The sequence below is a fragment of the Ambystoma mexicanum genome, chromosome 1p (assembly GCF_040938575.1).
Source record: "Ambystoma mexicanum isolate Mex_15411 chromosome 1p, UKY_AmexF1_1, whole genome shotgun sequence".
Classification (NCBI taxonomy): domain Eukaryota; kingdom Metazoa; phylum Chordata; class Amphibia; order Caudata; family Ambystomatidae; genus Ambystoma; species Ambystoma mexicanum.
The window spans coordinates 1106305653-1106331507 of NC_090921.1; the positions used below are offsets into that span (position 1 = coordinate 1106305653).

At 46.4% G+C, this 25855-nt stretch overlaps 1 protein-coding gene across 7 annotated transcripts in view; it reads left to right on the forward strand.

Moving 5' to 3' along the window:
* The window catches only part of LOC138448702 (uncharacterized), a 554652-nt gene that overhangs the window by 403141 nt on the left and 125656 nt on the right, over positions 1 to 25855 (forward strand). For all 7 annotated transcript variants that reach the window (XM_069604718.1, XM_069604712.1, XM_069604715.1 and 4 more), the window contains one exon: positions 21468 to 22133. In XM_069604718.1, coding sequence (XP_069460819.1) covers positions 21468 to 22133 — 666 coding nt within the window. The remainder of the gene's footprint in view (positions 1 to 21467; positions 22134 to 25855) is intronic.

The following is a 25855-nucleotide window of genomic DNA, read 5'->3' on the forward strand; positions in this document are numbered from 1 at the left end:
ATACCAGGCAAAGCCAAGAAGGTGAAGTGAACTACAGTGCATGTAAAAAGGAACCTGACAAGGGATTATACCAGGTGTTTTGTGAGCAAAAGAATCCCATGGAAGACCCATGCTCTAAAGATTCAGAACTATGATGAAGGTGTAAAGAGAACCTGTCAGGAGAGTACACCAGGTGTTTGCGTCTGAGAATTCCAAGCAAGCTTCATGACCTTAGGACTGTTGGATTACATTGAATGTGAGAAGGACCTGACAGACATTCCCCTGGAACAAGTTGCAACATTGAGGAGGAGAGTTATCCTCTTGAGTTACAAAGTACTTGGTTATTCTTTTGAACTGTTGGTTGGAGAGAAACCTGGGGAATGGAGAGATTTCCTACAACTGTGAACATTATTAATTTGGAACTTTGTTGGATTTACGCCTTTTTTTTTAACTTGAACATTTGTGCACTTTGCAAGTCAGAGACATTACCCGTGGCATCTTAGTTACTTTTAGAGTGTGAGGGCTAGGCTAAGATTTCGGTCACCGGATGTTTTTTGCTTTTGGACATCTAAACACACAACAGGCCCTTTGTTTTTGGTTGAGGTAGGGAAATACCTCCTAGGATAGGGACAGTGAGGCATTTTCCAACCCCGTTTTCATTTAATAAAGGCTTATGGCAAACGCCATGAATCCTCTATGTTCATGTCTCATTCCTGGTTCATCACAGTATCTATTTCTCTATGGGATTAATTTCCTTGTTATTTGATGCACTTTGTAGTGTTAATTCACAACACTTTCTTAATGAGAGTTCTCGGGGGAAGGGGTTCTTGATGAGTTCTCGGGGGGGTTCTTGATGTCCAACCTTTCAGAGTTCAGTTGTGACTTTATCTGAATTCTGAACCCCCTTTCCTGTGGTCTCTACTGGATTTTTTTCTCTCGTTATTTGATTTACTTCATAGTCCTAGTTCACAATACTCTGCTGGTGAAAGCTGGAGAAAGCGTGCTGACTGTTTGATTGCAGCTGTCACTTTAAGGAAAAACATATTCACCCGTACGCTGTGCGGAGCACCTGCGTGGAGTCCTGTGACGAGTCTAGTCACTCGGCAGCCAACCGACTGTCTCGACTGGCTGAACCGTCTTCTTAACTGCAAAGACCAACAAAGGGGAAAATCCAGAGTCGACTGAGAGTAGAGGAGATAAAGCCATCGGCCCACGGAACTTGCAGAGTGCAAGCAGCCCACGGAACTTACAGAGTGCAAGCACCAGATCTATGACCGGGGAGGTAAGAAGTGCAGGGCGCAACTTATCCCATGGAATGGCAGGTAAGTCAGCTAAAGAACTTGAAGTAACTTGGGTTATACCCCCAGAGGTAGATGTGTCTGACCATCCATGCCCCTCCCCTGGCCTTCCCAGCAGTCGACCAATTTCCACTGAAACCGAAACCCTCGCCACCCCCCCCCCCCCCTCCTGCTGCCACATTCACCATTACCCACTTCCGCCTTTCCTTTGCGCGACCAGGACAAAAATCTACAGGTCATAGAGGGGGCGGATGATGGGGCCAGTATATCTTGTTTGGGGGAAGTCTTTGCGACAGGATAACATTGGAGGCCGATAGACATGAGCTAAAGCAACTCATCCAACCACATATGCCTAAAAGCTGCCTGAGTGACTCCAGTATTCTAGGCGGTGACCATGAAAATGGAGCTGCAGAGCCGATTAAGTTCACGGAAACCCTAGCTTCCCAGGTTTATACAAAAGAACCAACTACAGAGATGACCTTTGTCTGTTTGTTTATTTGTAGGGCGCACCGAATCCGTAGGTAACTGGGCGCAACAAAGTACAGGTAACATGAAGCTTAATACATAGGATTTGGGAGCAAGAACAGGCAATCGTAAAAATAGCATGGTAAACCGTTCCAAGGGAAATAAATAAGAGGCGAAATAGGAAGATGCATTAGAAGGTTAGAGCAGATAAGTTCAATGGTAATAATGGGTCCAGGTAGATCATATGTCATTGGTGCGCAGCCAGTTCAGTGAGTTGTGCCTGAAACTCGGGTAGGATTGGGGTGCAATGTTAAATGAACCCCAACAGGTGGGAATAGAAGAGGATGGAGAACGTGCTGAAGGAAGTATGGAGATCTGCCGGCCAATGCAAATGTGCTTGTTTAAAGCATCGGGGGGCAACACTTCCAAAGCCAAAGTTGCTGATACCACGCTACTGGTGCCCAACACTGCCCACATCACTTCTGCCCTGTTAAAATGGAAATGGGCGGGTGCAGCCAAACACGCAAGAGGTCACTCCGTCTCATCTTATTAATGCAACCCTTCAAGCCCATACAACGTAATATCAAATCCAGCGCGAAAACCCATGCAGAAGTAGTGCAGAGAGAACTATTGGACCTCAAGCTCTTAGAAGGCTTAGCGGGAGAGGCCAGCCTGTGCTTGGCCCTGGCTCAAACTACTTCGAATCCCACCGCTCACCTTGATCGCGAAGAACCTACAGAAAGAAGGGGTCCATGGCTAAAAAGACTGAGATTAAATTCATACGCACCACAAACAGATGTCCAAGGTCATGATTTCAATATTATTAACTTGGATCCTGTGGAAAATGAAGAGTTGGAGTGCTCCAAGAAGATCGAAAGTAGTGTGACTGCGGCCTTGGAATCTTCCAATGCTCTAATACAGAGAGACCTGGCTACGCTGAAAGCAATGAAAGAAGCCCTGGACACCAAAGGTGTTGATTCTGAACAAGCAATCGTACCCTCAGGAAGAAACCGGCAGGGGCAAAATTCTCAGTCAGCAAGAGGCAGTGCTGAATTTTCCTTGGCTAAACACAAGAGGTGAGTCTAAACTCAGAAGTAGGAGAAAGGCTGTCTACATCTCATTGTGTACTCTACATTGATCTCCCCAACATCCTCTTCCTTCTAGAACAAAAGAAGACGTCAAGGATAAACCATCAACTGGAACGCAGGATCCCAAACATCAAAGGCCTCACTGACCCAGATATCAATGATCGCTATTGCAATGGCACTGGTCATGAAGCTTTATGAAGCTATTCATGACACCCTGGAAAATCGCACTACTCTGCTTGCTATGGTCCATTCAAAAATGATATGTTGAGGGTTATATAACTGCCAAACTACAAAAGAAAGGTGAAGCTGGACCCGTAACTTTACAAGGAAAAGACCAACATGACAGGGACTGATCTACGATGGAACAACAAATCCCCCTGAGAAACCGTCAAGAAGTTGAGCCACCCGAGAGCAGCCAAACCCTTTGGGATCCCAGCCATAGGGCTTCTACCTCTGAAGAGTACACCAATAGACAGGTGGAGACCAAGGGGATAGCTATAAAATCTACTCTGGAAACCAGTTTGTCTGAGACTCAAGTCGAAGAGCCAATCACAATCTACCCAGATGGGGAACTCAACCTCGAGGCGACTGAGGCAGCAGTTAGGGAAAAAACATATCCGCTGTTTCGTCCTAAAAGGAAGAGCAGAGCGGAGACTGCACTGCCAGCTCTACAACAAAGATATGCCCATCGCCCAAGAGGTAATAACGCAAGAAAGTTCTTCAAAAAACATACAATGGGAAGGTCGGTGTTCCAAAACTGAAGAAAAACGGTACTGAAAATAAGTGTGGCCACCGAAAAGTGGCTGAGGATTTCTCAGTTCAAGGGGACTCCAACCCACTGTTGGACTTGTCTACTTATTCGATTGAAGAAAGTGAACACGATATACCGGCAACTGGATGTGATGCACAGCCACCTTTTTGAAGATTAAAAAACAAGCCCACTATTAGATAGAAATCGTGTCGGGGAATGGATTTCCCCCGTCCTTACACTGGCTGAGAGAAGAGACCGCACAATCACAAAATCTAGAGTCGGAGAAAAAGGGCAAACCCTCCGAAAACTTTGCACCTGTTCAAGGAAACAGAACTTTAAATCCCCACTGGGCCGAATTCACCACATAAGAGCCAGAGTTTTGCCCAAAATAATGATGAAGTGGCAAAACAAAGCAGAATGAATTTCCCACGGCTCCATTTAACCGGACCAGACACAGGAGTAGAGATCCGGAGGCTCATGAAGCAAATAAGAAAAAAGCCATACGTCACCTAAAAGTTGTAAGAATGCTGAGGAAGACAAATCAATGCTGAGTCAGCCAATTCTTAAAAAGGATTATTTACGATGTCTTGGGCTAGAAAAAGTGGTTGAAGAAGGAGATTACTTCATCTTAAACAGTTACAATTTGGTTCTACTATGCCATTGTATCCCTCAACTAAGATAAATCACCATACAGGATTTTGCTATATTATAGTTCAGAAGAGAATAGAATGGACCTAGTGCATCTGCATCTGAGGTCTATTGTGGTCAAAAATCTGCTTCTGACGTCATTGGAAAGCTTTCCTTCTCTGGGGTTCGACCTGACCGATCTAAGCACAAGAGCAATAGAAGAACAGTCTGCAGATTCCTTATTGAAAGTCAAGATTGGCCATAAAAGTATAACTGAACAAATGAACCCACCCCAAGGGGGTCAGGATAAAGAAAAAGCTTCAGCAAGACATAGAAGTCAATGATTCAGCAGAAATAAACATAAAAACTGCAGTCAAAGTTGACCAGCCCTCAAACCAACAGAAACCAAATGTATCACTGACCATCACCTGTGAGCCAGGAAAAAAACAGAACAGGAAAATCATCTACAAAATGCAGCCCACACAGGATGAGTCAGAAAATGACTACTAGGCCTGGCTCCCAACAGCCCTGGTGTCAAAGCCATCCCAGTAGCAGAGACACCCCCTGGGGATTCAACAAAACCAACTTTCACTTGTGTCATGGGACACAGTAGGATTTTCCCATCTGCTGGAGGAAGGAGAGATTCACTGGGATAATTGTGACTTCTTTTGTTTACAAGAGACTTGGCTAAGCTCTGAGCTCTGCCTCGATGGATTTACTGTATTATGTAACCCTGTAATCATGGGGGAGGCTGGCAGACTGAGGGCGGGTCTGTTACCATTAATTAACACCACAGCCAACTGTGAAGTAATTGAGCACACAAAAAGAATTTATTCAACAAACGACCCTGCGAAAGAAGAAGTTTGGTTCCAAAGAGAAAACCTACCCAGAGTCATCTCATAGCTTTGCTGTTGCATTGATGTATACAGACCGGACATAAGCTACCCACTAAAGACATATCAGAGGGACGTGTACACCAGACGACCCAATTCAGGTTTCAACCCATCACTACCAATGACATTATAAAAACCTGGGCATCCATGAAATCCACCACTTGCGCCGAAAACATACTCCCGGCCAACTTCATTCTAGACCATCCTGCCATTTTTGCACCAGCTCTAACTAAAGTAATAAACACATCCTTCCGTGATCAAAACGTACCAAAAAGCATAAAAAGGGTAACAGTTACGCCCTTTGTAAAAAAAAAACCTAACCTAGACCAAAGGGACCCAAACAATCTAAGGCCCATAACCAACTGCAATTTTATACTCAAAATCATGGACAAAATTGCCACCACACAACTTCAAGAACACGTAGAAAGCTCAGAACTCCACCATCAACAGTCTGGATTTCGACCAGCACATAGCACAGAAACAGCTATGCTTGATCTACAGACCAAGATGCTTAACATCATTGATCAGGGAAAAGCCGGCCTGCTCATACTTTTAGATCTGAGCGCGCCTTTGACTTACTAGACCACAACTTACTTAAGACAGCTTTAAAAGAAACAGCAAACTGCTCAGACGAAGCAGTAAGCTGGATCATGTCCTTCTTACAAAATAGAACATCCGGAGTTCATTGGGGAAATTTATTTTCAATAGAAAAGAAATTACATGCGGAGTCCCCCAGGGCGCCAGCATGTCCCCACTCCTGTTCAACATATACCTCAGGTTTCTATGTATAGTCCTTGATCACATAAACACATTCTTTACCAATTATGCTGATGACACTCAGCTGGTAATAGAACTAAGTGGAGACCTTCAAAAGGACAACAAAAAACTCGACACAGTGTACAAAGCAATGGAGCAATGGATGGACCAAAATTGGATGTGTCTAAATGGCAATAAAACCGAGCTCATGTTGTTCAGTTCCAATTTGGTCAGATCCAAGCTCCACCCCGCATATAACACCTTTCCCATCAAAAACACTCAAATCAAGGTCCTCAACAAGGTTAAAACCTTGGGGATGATGTTAGAAGCATCCCTGGGATCTGATGCTCAAACCCTTTATGTGAAAAAAACATTCTCTTACCACCTTCGCTTATTGAAAGCCATTAGACCCACCTATCGGAGGAAAACAGTGCCACGATCGCAAGAGCCACCATTCTATCTCGCCTCGATTATGGCAACGCTTTAATACTGGGTTCTAACAAAAACTGCTACCACAGCTACCAAGTCCTGCAAAACAATGCAGTGAGAATCATCAAACAAAATTCTAAGAACCAGCACATTAGCGAAGCCAGGAAAGAACTACACTGGTTAAAAATCGAAGAAAGAGTTCAATTTAAGTCTCTCACGCTTACACACAGATGTACATATGGCGAAGCTCCAGCTTACCTGAAAAGTAAAATTATCCCATAGAAGCCCTCCAGAGAGCTAAGATCAGCCAAACAAGGACTGATTATGACAGCCCCTTTCAGACTCAAAAACGGAGCAGGTAAATCCTTCCCTATCAGTGTAGCAGGCCTCTGGAACAATCTTCCTGGTCAGATAAGGATGGAAGCCAACTACCAATGCTTCCGAAAACAATTGAAAACTTACATCTTTAAGTAAAACATATAATACTGCTTGTCCAGCTCTATATCTGCTCCAATGTCTTGTGCTACGTGTATTTGATTTGTCACTTGTCTCTTGTGTTCCTGTCTATGCGTCCCGAAGCTTGCGAGCTACCGGCGCAATATAAATAAATTTAATAAATAAATAAATCTCATACTAATTAACATCTATTGGAGTACCACAGAAACAGATAATAAAGAGATGCTGGACGGGATGGCAGAGGCTGTATCGACCAAGCATACACTCTAGATAATTCCTAAGTCATCTTGTGTGGTGACTTCAATTTGACCTTCAAATTGTAAAAGGAAATTGAAAACAAGAGGGTTATCATTCTTGCAACGACCGATCCAAAAAAGAAAAAAGAGCTGTGGTCAGACGTGATGAGAAGACTCGATCTTCATGTCACAAATGGACACTGAAACTAGCCAAATGTGCCATCCAACATGGAAAAAGAGGCTCTCAATCATCTGTTTTAGACTATATCTTTTTCTCAAAAGATCTAATTCAAGACGTACGTTCTTTTTGAGGTTATTACTACGACGAGAAGTGACCATAATTGACTAAAATAACTTGACGACCTCGTACGGCCCATACAGAAACAACCTACCGAAGTCGTTGTGACTAACAAAGGTGGTAGGCTGAAGATGAATACCAGGGTAGTTGAACAAACTGTTGCAATATTTGGAGCAGGCTGAAAGCAGTGCAACCAACGGGGGCCACAACCCCAATTGAATATACAGCCGTTATTGCTCAGTATTGCATAGAAGTAAGACGGTCTCATACCAGCCAAGGGCAAATACGTCTGCATATCTTTTGACAAAGAAATAGTACAACATAAAGAGAAGCGACATGCCCTGCGGGCCCTCAAGAAACTTGTGACTGGAACAACGGAGAACGAAACTAAGCATATAAATGCGAATCATAAAACCTGGCTAATTAATCATAGAAGTGCCCTACTAGAACAAGCTGCTGAAACTGTTACGGGCCTCGGCCAACAAATCGACAGCTGAGATCTGGTCCTTGATCAGACCAACAAATCAGAGGTAAGAATTCCACCAGGTTCATGGAGTGACCGAAGCAAAATGGATAACATTTTTTGGATCCCTGTTCAAAGAACTCCCATCCCTCCAAGATCATCCCTTCCAAAAAGCTGATCATTGGGACCTGCCGTATGACCTTGACAACTTAGTTATTATGATAAAAAAGACTCAGCTCATCGCGAGCACCAGACCGGATGGGCTATTTAATGCAATATTAAAAGAAAACCCGGAACAATGGGCAAGAATGATAGATCTGGTTCTGAGAAATGTGCTAGCCTCAAGATCAATTCCGCCATCCTGGAGAACGGCCCATGTAATTCCAAGTTTCAAAAATGGGAGCCGGTATTACCCCAGTAATTACCGGCCGATAGCCTTGCTGGATATAATGGGGAAAATATATGCTGCATTGCTACTGATTGATTGGTTCCAGAAGAACGGGATAAACAACGTTTCTGGCAGGTTTTGTTAAAGGGCTTGGGAACCCCTCCGCCTGCCCACCCACACACCCCTGCAACCCCTCCTGGCTCTTTTAATTACACTGCCTAAAACAAAATTTCAGAAAACTAGCGGTATGTTAAACTTGGCATTTGTAGATTTCCCGAAGGCCATTGATAGTTTAAATCGAAATACTCTAAGGAAAAAGTTGGCTGATCGTAACTGCCCTATTGATCTTTGTGGATTGCATACAAATGCAACGATCTGAATCCGGCTTAATGCCAACGGGATACTCGGTGACGAAATACCTACAGGACGGGGTGTCAAGCAAGGTTGTTCCTTGGCACTGACTCTCTATAACCTGTACATTGCAGACTTGGGAAAATACATGGAACAAATCAGCCAGGTGAAGATTACGCACCTGCTGTATGCAGATGACCTGGTTTTATTTGCCTACACGGAAGACAGCCTGCAAAGACAACTGAACAGACTAGCAGAATATGCAATGGGCAATAATCTCAAAATCAACATAGACCAGACTGATTCTTACCCTAAAAAAGGCCAGGAAAAATAAATGTTTTATTTTCACTGCCAGAAAGACTTTGGACACTCTTAGAGGGCATCTTTTGGAAGAAGATCCTCTGCCTCCCCAGATCAATCCTGATACAGATCATTAGGAATTAACTGGGTCCGACCTCAATGGAAATGTCAGCTCAATGGAAAACATTGAACATATTTGGGAAATGTATGAGGGCCAACCCACCTCTCATGATTGATAGGATCAAATCCAAACTGATTAAAGGTGACAACAAAGCCCTGTCCAAGTGGAGCGATAGTGCAGAAATGTACTCACCGGAATAGGGTTAAATTGAAGAGCTTGTTAGGGAGAATTCTCATTTCTGTGCTAATTCCCTTCAACCTTAGAGACCCCCAGCTCTTTTGCTGGACTTTAGGACTTTTAATTTTAATCCTGGGTTGAGTGCGACAGTTTTCTCAGTCTGATGTATTTGGATCCAATTTGGATTCTGTATTTTCTTTGTTTTTGGAGTCTGACAAACTCCACAGGCATCTACTTCTTGCATGGTGACACTCCGCACCTTCAGTGCAGTGTCACAGATAAATCCTTTAGATTTCTCTTCAGGTTTAAATACCTTCTTTTGAGTGAACTACTCTTCCCAAGAGTAGTAAAGTAAAATTGACTTTACTTACCTTTTTCCCATGTATGTGCAGCACGCCCTATCTTATGTGGAGTACTGGGGGGTTACTTGGTAGCCCCCTTTTCTACTTAACTCATGTAACATTTTTTCTGTTTCCTTCACGACTTTAAACGGCTGGTGGCAGTGGTTTAATTTTCGTACCATTGTGCTTTTCTACCGCAGGCTGAATCCTGTGCTGCAGTATAGCACCCATGAGTGACCATAGTGTCAAAATGGCATGGACTTCTTTTTTCTTGTTTGTGAGGTCTTTCTTGTGTTTTAATCTGTGCCCAAACCAGGTTTAACCCCTTTGTTCATTTTGCCTTTGGTGGGCTTCCGTACTGAAACCCACCTCTGACTCCAGTGTGTCTGGCAGGGCAGAAAGCGAGGGAGATGCCCGAAACTCCCTGTCCTTAGTCTCCTTGGTAACCTGAATGTACCCAGTCGTGCTTGGCTGGCTGGCTGTCTGTCCTTGGAGGACAGCCACCCTGCTGTGATTGACAGCTAGGCTGTGCATGAATGGGAGAAACCTGCATAAAAGTCGAGGCTTCTAGGAGTGAAGACCGAGTCGACCACTGGACGAAACATCAAGAGAAGTTTGCTGCATCCTCCTGGACCGTTGAACTTCCCGGTGAAGCCCTGCTGCTGTGTTGAAAGTGCTTTTCCCGGCTCGACTAAAGAAGCTCCGGAAAGGACGACTTCTTCCCTTGGGTTGGTGCGACCAAATAAACCCAATACAAACTTTTCTGGAATACCTTCCCCAACTGGCTGTACTTGTTTTGATTCTGCTGTAACCAAGTCCAAGGGGTTGAGAAATCCATAGTCTAGTGCAACATCTTTAAACTGGACCAGAGCTCCAGGAAGATCCTGAGGACCCTCCTAAAGCAGGACGATCCAAGCTCCAGTCACCTCACCAGAGTGCTGGACGCAAGGAGTGAAGGAAGCCCATCAAGTGTCCAAGATCTGCAGTGGTGCTATTTGCCGGTAGCTGAAACCACGAAGTGCTGCTGAACTGAAAAGAGCCTGTAGCCGCTGACTACCTTCGAACTGCAGTGCAGGAGGGATTCGGCCATAATGAATGAATCCAATTTACCTACCCCACCAAATTACCGAAAATAGATACTACCAAATGTCCTACTGACTGAATGTTTGTAGGAAATTTGGCAGTATCCATTTGGTGTAGTAGGTAGGAAACAAAGGCTGCAGGGGGTGTCCCCCCCCAACCCCTGCTTACTATACTGTGAGCAGGGGTTGCAGGGGTGTCCCCTGCAGCTGTCCCACAGACCAATAAAATAAAAGGCTACAGGGGTGTCCCCCGCAACACTCCGCTCACCATACTATACAGTATAGTGAGCGGGGGTTGCGGCGGACACCCCCACAGCTGACCCGACAAAAAAACTAAAAAGAAAAGGGCCCTGCGGCGCCGATTCCTGATCACGGAAGTGAAGTGGAACCGGCGTTGTAGGGATATAGAGAAACAGATGACAAGGTAAGTAAGGGGGTGGGGGTGTGTTAGAGGTTTGGGTGGGGGTTTGGGTAGGGTTTTGGGTATATTGGGAATGTTCAGGGGAGAAATGCCCAAAAGTTATTTTGAGCAAATGATCTTCGGTCATTTCTCCCTCAGACATTTGCATCGCAGTATAAATCACCCCAATTCTGCAGGAGTACTCCATACATCCTCCCTCTTGTCGCCACGACTGAGGCCCAGGAACCCAGGATATGCATGTTAGGGAGAATTCTCTCTTTAGGCTGAATTTCCTAACCTAGTGAGTCCCCCAGCAGCCTTGCTGGATTTCTGGAGTTTGTTTTTTTCTCCTGCCAAGAGTGAGACTCTTTTTCTCCCACTTCTGGACATGATTTATGGTGTTCCTTTGACTGTTAATGTGTTTTATGGGCTATGGGGTCCTTTACTCCATAGGGTCTCATGTATTTTTCTTATGTGTGTTACACAGCACCCTCCGTGCAGTAACATAGGGGTGTCATAGTGACACCCCACCATACACTCCATACCCTGGGACTGACTGTCTCCCAGGGCATGTAAAGTCACTATTGGCTTTACTCGTCCCAAATTATTAACAGAAACCAGTACAAACCATCAAATTGTGGACGTACTGGTCGGCGCAATTCGATTGCCCCGGGGTCTGTTAGTCGAGGGGGCACGTCTCCGTCCCCCCTGATCGGTTTTGTCTGGTGGCAGTGGAAACTACTTTTTATATTTGACCGCAAATATTTTCCTATGGGATTTTCTCATTGTTCGAGGCTACCAACTTTAATTATTTAATTCTCATAGCCTCGAACAGACCGCCGGTTTATTTAATTAATATCAATTCGCCGTTTGGTATTTTTTGCCAGGACTCGATTCTAAAATGGCGTCTGTGTTCTCTTCTGTGACTCCAACCCAAGTCGAGCCCTTTGTTCCACTTTTTGGCGGGTTTCTCCACCGAAGCCTCCAAAAGTGGTGCCACTCTGTCTGGGTACCACAGGGGGCGTGGGAGGGGGTTTAGGCACCCTGGACTGAGTTACCTTGGTAACTCAAGTCGCACTGTTGTGTGATTGGTCCAGCCGGCTCACCACTTAGCATGTTTGATTGACAGCTAGGCTGAGTGAATGGGGGGGGTATGCTGCATAAAAGCAGGGCTTTGGGGACTGGAACTTCAGAAGTCGCCACAGGACCTGAGAATCCCACGAGGGAGAAGTTGAGCTGACCTAGCACGACGACACCACCGGTGGAGCCCTGCGGAACCGACTTGCCACTTCCCAACAACAGAGAAGATCTCCCGGCTGGAGAGGCTTCTTCCCCTGACTGGTGGGCACAACCAGTTTTACCTTCTTTCTTCGCACCCCAGACCGGTTTGTAGTTGAACTGCCCGTGCTAAGCACCCCAGCAGCCGGATAGCCACTCACCACTGAACCGCGAATCAACGGACCGCTCCTTGTACCTGAGAAACTCTGCGGCTGGTTTCTTCCCTGGCAGTACAACGGACTCCTGTCTTCCTCCACGACGAGATCCTCTCTTCACCCGGACGATGCACCGACTTGCATCCGCTGCCAGGAACAACTGCCCCTGCTGGAGTATTCTCACCACTTTAAGGTACCGTGTACGCCAGGCCTCCCTTTCTAAAGATTGCTACAAGGTAATAATAACCCCTTAACCTTCTGGACTGGGCTGGCCGCCCTGACCCTCTAACTTTTCCCTTTCTTTGGTCCAACTCCTTTTTTGAACCTTTACAAGACATTTGTGCACTGCAACCGTGTGACCTTGGACACATTTCGTTTTGATCCTCTTAAAGCGGACCTGGCCTACTGACTCTGAATTCACGGTTTTACTTTGCCTTCCTCTCTTGTTATGTTCTTGTAAAAGTGTTAGGATCTGTTTCAATTTATTCTCTGCTTTTCTCTCCCTTTTTAAAAACAAACTATTAGAGTGCCATCTACGTTAAGCGCTCACCGCTGTCTGAAAATAAGTGGGGCTTTACTTAAGACTTGTCTAATATTCTTTTAAGGAAGTGTATATCTTTTAGTGACCGTGTTTTTGAATTGCTTACTATTAATGCCTGTGTGTTTTTCTATATGTGGTTTTAAATACATCATTATATCTTTTACACCAAGCCCTGGTCAGCGTTTACTTGTTCTACTGTGTTCTCTTGACCTATTGTGAATACTCTGTATACTGCCTAACTCTTCTTGAGGGAAGTCTGACTGCTCAGCCACAGCTACCAAGTGAATCTGTGTGGTACAGACTGCTACCAAGTGGGTTTACTGCCAAGCACCTGTAGTCTTAAATCTTTTGCAGTGGTCCCAGAGGGAACTGCACAGGTTTCTGCCTAACAATGCAACACTGCAACCAGAAGAGAAGCCAGCTGGATCTTCTTCTTCTAACCTAAGGTACTGTGCTGACTAAGGGGTACTTACCTTTTTTGTCTAGCTTGGATTATCTCACTTGAGACTTGAAGTAGCTGCTTTTTGCAGAGTTGTTCTCAGCTCTGACTTTCACAATCGTAATAGCTTGTGGCCCAACAGTGATTTTCTACATGAGCTTGGGGGTCGGCACCCACTCAGGTACATTTCTTCACGTTCTTGCTTCCAGGTCTCAGGCTTTGCATTCGTCCTGCTCTCGGTGTCTCTGCAGGGTGCTGCGGCCGCTGGACGCTGGTGGGGTGGGGGCTTTCAGCGCTCCTGGCTGCACTGGCCTCGGCCTTGTTAGACGGGTGCCTAACCCACCACAGTACATCCGTGGTCATGCACCACGTCCAACGGTTCTTCTCACCTCATCCTTCCAACGGTTTCTCTGTTGTCTGCCTTGCCAGGCCTCAGGCGTCTCAGACTGGCATTCTCCAACCTTCAAATTGCCACTGGCTCCATGGCTTCTCTCAGTTCCACCTCTCCGAAATGGGTAGCAAGTCTCCTGGTATTGGGCTTCTGCTGCTCTGGAAGCTCCTAGGATCTCTTGTTCAAAGTTTGTCTTGGGACTGGTTGTTCCCACCAGCCAAAGGGAAGGAGTCATCCTCTTCTGATCTCCTCTGTCACATAGAAAACGGGCTCAGGACAGCAGCGGCCGCTTCACTGTCTTGCAAACGGTCTGCAGGTGTCTCTGGTCGTCTTCTTCTTCGGGTACTGTTTCCTGTGGTCGACTTGCTTTACACTCCAGAAGCCTCACCTTTCATACAGTTCCAGCACACACTCCTCTGCAATCTCATCATTTTACAGAAAGGGGTGTTTGGCTATCCAGTCAGGATCCAGACCCCCTGTGGGAGCTGGTCTTATTCAAGCACTCTGACAAAGGAAAGGGGGGGTGGGCGCAAGACTCCTCCCCCACTTCCTGCCAGCCAAGACACTTTGGAGCCTAGGCGGGGGGGGTGAACACACACACAAACCCCCCCTATTCCCCCCCTCCCCCCGTGATTGCCTATGTTACTAAAAAGTCACAGGAGCAGGGGGATACTAAGTATCTCTTTGGCACTCCACTGAAGGTGGGGTGTGTCAATCACTCGGACTAGAGAGTTTTGGGAGAGATACTATGTATCTATACTTAAGAATTGTAGTTGGATATAGAAAACAAATCTTCAAGGAGGACCTCAGAGTCCCCAGCAACAATGCCCATAAGGAGCAGTGTGCTGCAGTAGTAAAACACAGATGCCTTTAAGAGCTATGGAGCAGACCGACTCCATAGTACAGTTATAATACAAAGGATAGAGTTCCAAAAGACACAGCCCAAAAGAATGAATGGGTGGAAAATGGCTCCACTCATTCGTGATTGTAAGAAAAAGGTGCTGGGGGGGTCTCACTAGGAGAGGGGATGAAACACAATAATGATAAATCTCCCTAATAATTACCAACTACCCCCTACCCTCGATAGTGTAGGGACAGTCTAGGAAGTCTGAGTACGTTTAGATATAGAAGGCATCTTGCGTTTCGGTCCACGCTTTCAGAATAAGATAGAGTTTGGCAGTAGGGGTCAATACCCACTAACTTTGGCAAGGGGCCCTGAGTTGGGGAGAAGATGCTTTTCTAGATATAAGCGAGTGAGAGACAGTCCGTCACAGGGCCCATTGAAACCTTTATAAAAAAAACCTTGAATCGTCTGAGAGTTTTAGTAGTTCTTGAGCGGTCTGTGACACAGGCATTCACTTCAGATCTCGCACCTCTTTCTCTGCATGTAGATTTGAGAGACTTTTCAGAAGATTGGGAATCTGTGGGAAGAATGTGTCCATTAGAAGAAGAAATTACTTCCCTCTAGTAAAGTACTTTCGAGTGGATTGTGTCCTCCAACGTATTCCTCATCTTAGATGTATTCCATCCAGCTTTGCTGCTCTTCGGAAATGTTTTCGGCAGAGGGCGCCGTGCGTCGATGTCGTCAAGTCGATGGTCCCTCGAAGGCCTCCGTCGAGGGTGACGTCATCGGGTGTATAAGTAGCACACGCGGCGCCCGTTGGCTTCAGTTCCGTTTTTCTGCAGTTGCTTCGGACATTTGGCGCGCCTCGAGTTCTGTCAAGAAATATAATATATAGAGAAGTAATTTTGTCCTCGTCATCGACGCCGACCACGACCCCGAGATCGGGTTTTAAGAAATGCAAGTCGTGCGGCTCAAAAATGTCGATCACTGACCCGCACCGCGAGTGTTTGTGGTGTCTCAGGGAAGGCCATGACATGGAGGCCTGTTCGAAGTGTCAGGCGATGACGGAGAAGGCCTTGCGAGAAAGGCGAGGAAAGCTACAGGTAGGTCGGAAGGATCGAAAAGCCTCTAGCGTCGAGTCGAGACCCCATGGGGAAAAATCTCCTCGACGCGAAGGGCATCGATCTAGATCCCGAAGCGATTCTCATCGCTCGTCGCCTTCATCGAAAAGTCGAAGAAACAACGCCATAGGTCTCCCTCCACCTCTTCGTCAGACGAGTCTCCGAAAATGAAGTGCCCCACAAAATATTTGTCTACCGAAGAGTGGGAAGCATTCAGGGTCAAAATGATGGAGGTGTTTGAGAAGGCGAAGCCTCGGTCCGCGCCTTCTTCGGAAGCTGGCCGGGAGCTTCATTGCTCCGACACTCGCACGCCCTCTAGCCCGGGTGATCGTAAAAGGAAGGATAGGGAACCTTCCAGTACGCCGAGCGATAAATAGTCGAGTCGACCACTCGAGGTCACTGACGCCGTCCGAGACCTATCACACCTCGAAGGGGAAACCGTCGAAGGCCGCCTCGATGCCCTCGAAGCAGACCCTGTCGACGACCACTATGTCATCGTCGACGCCTTTATCGACGGCGACGCCAAAACCCTTGTCGCCAAAGGCTCCAACCGAGCCAGGGCAGCCAGAAAAAGAGAAGGAAAAAGTTAAGACATGTAATTCCTTCAGAGCCTGGTACTACATCTCTTCCTCCTCCTTTCCCAGACAAGGTTTTCAAGCCTCTAACTAGGAAGGAGTTTTTCAAATCCTTGACCTCAATTTTTGAGGAACAGTAGAGATCCGAGGAGGAAAATGTACCTTTTGGATTGGAGTATGGCACGCCAAATGTCCCAAAATGCTTGATCTCAGAGGAAAGCAGAATGAGGGATTTGGTGGAGTCTTTACACAATGCAAGTGGCATTGACACCTCTCCTGAGAATGGCTTCGGTAGACCAGATCCAGGAGAGCATGCCAGTCCATCTTACCGTCAGTTAATGACCAAGGTGGTAGATTACTTGGGATGGGCTAGACCGCCAGCCCAATTCGTCCAGAACGATTTAACAGACATATTGGACCATGGTACCACTGAAGACCCAGTACTACCTTTTCATGTAGCCTTACAAAACAGGGTGGCCAAGAATTGGGAAACTCCGGATTCTATTCCTCCGGTAAATAAATTCCTTGCATCAAAATACCGGCCAGCCAGTAGCGACCCCGGCTATCTGTCAAAACATCCAACTCCAGAGAGTTTGGTCATACAGGCAGCCACAGCTTCCAACAAACTTGCGTACCCGTCTATCCCTCCAGACAGGGACGATAAGCGTGTGGATGGTTGGGCACGGAAGGTATTTTCAGCCGGGAGCATGGCATTAAAATCTGCCAACTCCACATGTGCCTTGGCAACATTTTTGTGCACTCTATGGGAGTGCATTGCAATGGCGGCGGAGCACATATCAGAAGGGGAAGAAAGGGAAGGTTTCCTAGCCATCGTTAGAGATGGAAAGGAGGCCATGCAGGAATCCCTTCAATCTGGATTGGACACTGCAGATAGTGTAAGCTGGTCCATGGGCACTAGCACGGTAATGCGCAGGTTTGCATGGTTACGGAAGTCGGGTTTTGCACCGGACGTACAGAACTGTCTCCTGAACATGCCTTTTGACGGGTCTCACCTTTTTGGCAACAAGGCTGACGAGAGCCTTGAGAGGTTGCAGACCTCAAAAGCAGCGGCAAAATCCTTAGGAGCTGCTATTAGGCAACCTCAGCCGTTTCGTGCGCAAGTGCAATCATGGAGGGGACGATCCTATCGTTATTACACCTCATACGGGAAGACGAGAGGAATGTCCAGTCAAAGGGGCCAAAGAAAGGCCACTCCTGGTGGACGAGGAAAACGTGCTAAGCCAGCTCCAGCTGCAGCCTCTTTGCCATCAGCAGCTGCAACATCCGCCACAAAACCACTTTGAGGACGTGCACCACAAAACACCTGTAGGAGGCAGGCTGTCGCAGCATCTGCAAGAATGGGGAGCCATTACTTCAGATGTTTGGGCTCTAGAAATAATAGCCCAAGGCTATTGCCTTCCTTTTCTAAAGCAACCTCAAAGCAATCCACCAGGGAGACACCCGTTGAAACTTTCAAACCCGCTCCTACAGCAGGAAATTCTAACCCTGCTGGAGAAAGGAGCTATAGAACCAGTACCTGCAGCGGAGAGGAACAAGGGTTGGTACTCCCCGTATTTTCTGATCCCCAAAACGGACGGAGGATTGAGACCCATCTTAGACTTAAACTTGAACAAGTTCCTCAGGAAGGACAAGTTCAAGATGGTTACCCTTTCTCAGATCCTTCAGGCCCTTCAACTCCAGGACTGGTTGGTGTCATTGGACCTCCAGGATGCTTATTTTCATGTGCCGATTCATCTGAAACACAGAAAATACCTGAGGTTCGTAATTGGCGACTCACACTATCAGTTTCGAGTCCTGCCATTCGGGTTGACCTCCGCCCCAAGGGTCTTCACCAAGTTAATGGTGGTGGTGGCAGCGCACCTCAGGAGAGGGGGGATTCATGTCTACCCCTACCTGGACGATTGGTTGATCAGAGCGTGCTCTGCTGAGCAAGCACTAGATCATCTGAAAGTCACATGCCATTTCTTCCACAAACTGGGCTTCTCCCTCAATTTCAAGAAGTCACAGATGACGCCTTCCCAACAGCTTCAGTACATAGGAGCTGTATTAGACACGTCCTTGGGAAAGAGCTCACCTCCCAAGTCAAGGGCTTAAGACATTCTTCAGATGGTTTCCAAATTCCAAAATGCCCAAAATCTCCAGACTTACGACTTTTTAAGGTTGCTAGGCCTCATGGCATCCTGCATCTTTCTGGTGCCAGAGGCACGCTTGAGGATGAGATCCCTTCAATGGGCCCTAAAGACTCAGTGGTCCCAGTTCTCGGGTCAAATGACAGATATTCTTCGGATTCCGAACAAGGTCAGACAAGACCTTCTATGGTGGATCTGTACAGAGAACATCCTAAAAGGAGAACCTTTTTGGCAACCATGGCCGGAGATCACAGTAGTGACGGACGCCTCACTCCTGGGGTGGGTAGCTCATGCCAACGATTTGACAATCGCCGGTCGTTGGTCTCCATCGGAGTCCAAACTACATATCAACCTTTTAGGACTATCAATCCTAAGGCAATCGGACTAGCGCTGAAGACCTTCCTGCCATCTGTCATGGGAAAGAATGTCCTGATCATGAAGGACAACACAGTGGCCATGCACTTCCTAAACAAAAGAGGAGGTGGGGGGGTCACTACCCCTGTGCAGAGAGGCAATGCAGCTCTGGTATTGGGCAATTCAGGAGGGAATCTCTAACAGCAATTTATCTAGCTGGGGAAGAGAATATGATGGCAGATGCTCTGAGCAGGCAGAGCACGGTATCCCATGAATGGGAACTGGCTCATGAAGTCATTTAAAAGATCTTTGCCCTCTGGGGAACCCCTCAAGTAGACCTGTTTGCAACCGGAATCAACCAAAAATGCAAAAGGTATTGCTCAAGGGAATTTCCCCCGAGAGGAGCCCTGGGGGATGCGTTCGTGGTGGAGTAGAATTTCCCACTATTGTACGGGTCCCCTCGGATTCCCGTCATTCCTCAGGTCATCAGGAGGCTGAGAAGGTTTCGGTGCCGCATGATCCTAATTGGCCCCGATTGGGCCAGGAGAACGTGGTACTCAGACCTTCTAGACATGTTCATCTGTCCTCCAGTACGTCTTCCTAAGAGAGAGAACCTTCTCTCTCAAATGGAAGGTCAGGTTCTCCATCCAGAGGTCAAAACGCTCAACCTTCATGCTTGGTATCTGAAAGGCTGAGATACAGGGATTGGAACCTTCCAGATGACGTTATGGAGGTGTTGCTTTCGGCAAGAAGGCCAGCAACAAAATCTCTATATCATTGCTGTTAGAAAAAGTTTTGCAACTGGTGCAGAGAAAAGAATGTCGATCCTTTTCTATGTTCTATTCCGGAAGTATTATCTTTCCTTCTGACCCTAGCACATAGAGGTCTGAATATTGGAACAATAAAAGGTTACCTTGCGGCGCTTTCCATTTTCAAGTGCTCATCGGAAGAATGCTCCTCCTTACCCATTTCAAGTACCGATCTGGGATCTAGATTTAGTCCTAAAATTCTTAATGTGTGCTCCTTTTGAGCCTATGCGCACATGTCCATTAAGATTACTAACGTGGAAAACAGCCTTCTTGGTTGCTCTAACATCAGCAAGAAGAGAGAGCGAATTGCAGGCACTGTCTTCTGGGCCACCCTATACTGTGTTCCATAAGGACAGAGTTGTGTTGAGGGTAAAACCATAATTTTTACCGAAAAGTAATATCTGATTTTCATTTGTCAGAAAATTGTCTTACCCGCATTCTATCCTCCACCCCATCCTTCAAAGGAGGAGGAAAGATTACACAGGTTGGATCCGAAAAGAGCTTCTTTTACTTCTCTAGACTTTCCAGACTTGGAGTGGACAAATAGCTGTTTATAGGTTACACAGGAAGGAAACTGGGTCAATCGGTGGCAAAACGGACAATTTCACACTGGATTGTGCTTTGCATTTCAGAATGCTACAGACTAGCTCAAAAAGACCCTCCGGGAGGGTTAAGGGCTCATTCTACCAGAGGCATCGCCTCCTCCACGGCCCTTCAAAGAGGTGTTCCTATAAGATCCATTTGCGAAGCAGCAACTTGGTCTTCGCTACACACCTTCTCAAAATTCTATAACCTGGATGCTTCCCAGTCTAGGGAGCTAACTTTTGGAAAAGCAGCACTATACTCAGCCATCTAAGAGTATCGAAAAATCTACCCCCCCTCCAAAGGAATTGTCCATACTGCTTTGGGAGTCTATCTAAGATGAGGAATACGTTGGAGGACACAATCCACTCGAAGAACAAGGTACTTACCAACTGGTAACGTTCTTTCGATTGGATGTTCCTCCAACGTATTCCTCTTCGCCCTCCCAGCCTACCCCTCTGTAGATTTTTCCGGTTATTGCAATCTCAAATCTCGCAAGGCTCATACCTGTCTGCCGGCACAATCTACACAGTACAAGATCAAAGATAAAAAGGGGGAAAAACAGAACTGAGGCCAACGGGCGCCGCGCGTGCTACTTATACACCCGATGACGTCCCCCTCGAAGGAGGCCTTCGAGGGACCATTGACTCGACGACATCGACGCATGGCGCCCTCTGCCAAAAAAAATTCCGAAGAGCAGCAAAGCTGGATGGAATAGATCTAAGATGAGGAATACGTTCGAGGAACATCCAATCGAAAGAACGTTACTAGTTGGTAAGTAACTTGTTCTTCCAATGGATATGTTAATACCTCCCACTGATTCGTTATTACCCATGCTCTTTCCACGTAAATATGACTACAAATGCTTCTCTGTAACATTTTTCAAATTCATTTTCCCGTAAACTGTCGAGAGATGAACATACTACAGTTATGACAATTCTTGGGTACGCCAGGTCAAAGGCAGAACTGTAAAAAGTCTACCAGCGGCTCTGAGTGTTTATATATGTGTGGCATGACCTTCTGCACAAGGCTGTGCTAAACAGTCATGACAAGACCGGACTTGGAGCAACACAGTGCCACGTAGTGGTGAGAGAAAAACCTCCTGAAGCAGACTGCTTCTGGACTCTGAAGCAGACTGCTTCTGGACTCTGAAGCAGACTGCTTCTGGACTCTGAAGCAGACTGTTTTTGGACTGGATTCAGAACGTATCAATATCAATCTGAAATAATATTACCAGAGGTAAATAATGTGTTCTTCTAAATATTGTGTGGAATTTAGTTTAGATTTTTCAAATTCATAATATTCTGCTCTTGTTTCCTCATTTAATAGTGTCGGGAGCCCGTTTACAACAGATGTTTGCAAATGAACGACCCATCGTTGAAGAGAAGGAAGCAAAAAACACCCAGATACTCATCAAAACCTCTCTGGCAATTTTTAAATATTATCTCAGGGCACGTCACCTGGACTTAAAACAGGTAGAGCAGTACAACAAGAACCAATTGAATCGCATCCTGTGCATGTTTTATGCTGGAATGCGTAAACCCAATGGTGACTACTATGCCAAAAAATCAATCACCTCTTTCCGATATGGCCTCCAAAGACATTTTGCCCAACTGAAAGGCATTGATATTCTGCATGATCCAGCTTTCAGGGATGCAAACACCACAATGGCTGCAATGTTGGCTAGGATGAAAAGTGAAGGCCGGGCCTACGTTCAGCACAAAGAACCCTTAAGCAAAGAAGACTTCAAGAAACTGTATGAGAGCTGTGATATTAACACACCGGCTGGTCTCCAACACAAGGTTTTCATTGATCTAATGCTTCACTTGTGCAGTAGGGGGCGAGAGAAGCTGCGAGAGTTCAATAAAGATGAGTTCCAGATCGCTATCGACTCAGGGGGCCACAAATATGTCTCAGCCAGAAGGAATCGTCTTTCACAGGACTGCAGAGAGCTAATGCAGCACGACCGAGGTCCGCGCATGTACGAAATGAAAGGTAGTCTTAAACTTGTTGCTTGTACTATTTAACAATGAAGCTGTCTATCATGAAACACTTGCATATTTTTTACCTGTACAAACGAAAGTCCCTCATTGCTGGTTTGAATACCTCACTAATATATTCCATTTGTGTGCCCTTCAGCAGTTCATGATTTTCATAAGTAGTTCTAGGTTCTTTTTCCCTTCTCCTGCATACTTATGGGAAGTCCCCCCTAAAGTGGAACTGTACCTTGCTGTTTTGCATGATTAATGCAAAAATCTAATGCAGCAGGGTACGTGCCATATGTTGCCTAGGGCAAGGGACCTTGCTTATGCCTGCTTTGCTCCCTAAATGTCAGTCCTTTTTTCTGCGCAGGTTTGGACTGGAGATGGAGATAGGGACTGTGCGCAAGGACACAAATATTCTTTTTGACCTCCCACGATTATGCTCGATGAGTGTGGGTATAAGCTCTGTATGTTCTAGCGCTTTTTCCCCCCAAGGATTCATACACATTCCCCATTGAGTGTCTGTGCTTAGATCATGCATGGGAAGCTACGTTTTATGCAATGGCTTTTCTGGCATGTTTGAATGGCACATTAGTGGATCATTTACATGCCCCCCCACTGCCTCGCCATCCCCCGGCGCCCGTCATGGATTTCGGGCACGCCAGCCAAGAGACACTTTCTTGGCCTGCTCTAGGGAACCTCCCCTGACCTTCAAGCTTTCTTACACTGGGATCTTCTCTGAGGTTTCCCCAAGGACTAAACTGAGCTGCAGAGTTCCTTTCTTCAGACTCCTCGCTCCACCATGCCCCCCCCCCCAACTCACTCTCACCGCCCACCGCTCCAAGGTTCTCTCAGGGACTAATTGGGTACCCAAGAGCAGTGCTACCAATCGGGAGAGGATCCCTGTTGAGAAAGATTTCGTTTTTGCAGCTTTCCTCCCATAGACTTCTATCGGACACCCTTTCTTTATGCTTGTTTGTTCATTCTTATGGGGAACTGACTTGTCCATTATACTACAAAGTACTGAGAGACTGTTTCTTACCATCTCTTTCCTGGGCTACCTCGCTGTCAGGGGAGTTTTCCTAAAATCCTGCTGGCAGTAAGACTTTACTAAGCTATCAAGTGGTTTGTAGATCTCCAACTCTTAGTATCGGTCTGTAATAACTCAGGACCTTGGTACAGTCGCAGAGCAGTTTATCTTAAGAGGAAGTTGGGAGCTGTAGGGAAGTACATTGAACCTTGGACATGCACAACAAAGCAACTCTTACACTTATATATAAAATTATTTCTGATGCTTGTGAATCTGCTTGGAATCACATGCTGTGCATATAGTCCGACATCTAGTAGTAGTCGCGGTGTATTGCATCTTGTCTTTCGATGATCGAAAGGGGACGTCTACATGGGCGTGCTTGTAACTCAATCCCTAACGTGACGTGTAGTGTGCCCAAAATCCCTCACACGTCGAGGTCCCTCAGATTGTTTTTTTCCACCCAGCTAGCTGGTTGCCTTATGCGGAGCTCGTAAATGTTCCATTTTATTGTCCACGACCGTTGGTCGATAAATATTCATCACTTCATCGACGACTACTCCTGAACCAACGCTGAAGACGGCTGCAGATTTCGGCGGCTGGTGCTTCGGTTGACCGCGTGGCCTCAGCACTCCAGCCAGGCCTACACAGTAGGGAAAGTGGGGCCCAGGGTTCTGTTTTTTTGTAGAATGCATTTCCTTCTTCCCTCTCTTTTTCCTTCTGGTTTTGCTGTCGCTTTTAACCTGAGCTATGGGGACAGGACTCCTTTTAAATGTTGCCCTCTTTCCAACTGCAAATATCTATGGAAAGACACAAACCAGAGGTGTAATAAGTGTCTACCTCGAGATCACAATGAGCAGTCTTGCAAGTCCCGACAACTTGTATGTCCGAAGATGATAAAAGAACGGCAGACAAAGCGGTGGGCGGCCTACTCCATGCAGCAGGCCGAAGGTAGCTCCCCCGACGGCACAGCTGCCTTGAGTGACGAGGATGTAAGTGACGGCCATGGCTTCGATGCGGAGGCCATTGACCTCTCTGCGGAACAGGCAAGTTCTGAGATGTACTTCGCTGGCACTGGCAGGCAGGCTACCTGTTCTGCTATGGGGAGACAACACCCTGCCACAAGGAGACACACACAACATGTAAGGGAAAAAAACAGAACCTCCCCGAGCCTCCTCGACAAACTCATCAGGATGGCCACAGACGCCAGCGGGAACGCAGAAACTCTCAACGGAACCTGCTGATCCCCATGATCAGCCGCCCTCCCCGCAACCGTCTATATGGCATGCGCCCGGGTATCCAAGCCAAAAGGGCGTTGGCACCAAACATCATAAGAGATGCCTCATAAGAGCGCGTTGGTGCCAAAGGTTTCGGTGCCTCAGAAAACTGCGTCAAAGCCGTTAGACCCATCGAAATCACTCCCAGAAACGCCAGAGATCCGAAAGAGTCTGGCCAACATCAGCTTGGCAGCAAATGGGCCAAAGGACACAGCGAGAAGGTCGAGAAGAATATTCGGATGGGTCCCAGCCTCCATCTAAGACACTGGCAGACACATTTCCACCGCCTAGAGACCCTAGTCCACTGGCTGACCAATCTCGACCGCCTAGAGACCCAAATACTCGAGAGCGCTTTCCCCCTACACACCCTTCTGGTTCATCTCTATGGACCAGAGATAGGTTTGAGGGATACATGAACAAGCTTTCCAAGTTTGTAGATTTTTCTGAAAGATTTATCACCCCAAAGAGGGCAAGAGAGGAAGACGCTTACCCTACTTTGTCAAAAGTTCAAAAGACTTCCAGTCAATTCCCACATGATGAGGTGTTTGACCTAACTTAACCATAGGAAATCCATCAGGACCCCTATGATCTCCCTTTGACGAGACTGTAGACCAGTCTCCAGGCTGGGGTGATGAACAACCGGTAGGTGAGGCATCATGGCTGTCACCGGCCACTACCCCAGATCCAGACACCCTGTGTATAGATCCTCCCTCCTCACCACCTCAAAGACCGGGGAAGGTTTAGGAGTTAGATGCACAAAAACAAGAGAAAGAACACATCAACCAGTTTGTACAGAGCATGAAAAGGATCAATTCTTTTCCCAATTCGTTTCTTCCAAAACACAGACAAGAGAAGGATGGGGATCACTGCTCAAGCGGACATTTTAAAAGTGCATCTAGATAGTTCACAATTGCACCAAAATGTTTTACATTTGTACCGGATGAAATCTTATGCCACCAAGCGGTCATATCATGAAGAGGAGCAAATTGACTAAGGTGTACAGAATGCAAGGCACTGGTTTTCTCACACTCAATAACTAAGTGTTTCAATCATTCAACTGCCAATGAGCAAAAACGACACAGATTGTCTTTTACCAGTTTGTCTTTTCGTTGCCAGAGTTTCCTTAGATTTCAAGATGTTCAATCGAAATCTTAGGAATTGTCAGGATGGTAGCGAGATGGAGAATGCATTAGATAATGCGACTGAATGTTTAACTTTTTTTGTCCAATGCTCGACCAGTTTGTAGAGGACAATTTTTCCTGTTTGTCTAGGTTGACGCTCCAACCCTAAGAATGAAATTTCTTTTTTGCATGTTGTGGTCTAATGAGAAGGTCAAACTCAGATTCCTGCAGCATCGACCCAGGCTTATACTCTGAGATGCCACATGTCTAATAGGGTAACATTGTTGTCAACATAGGTTTTGTTGAATAT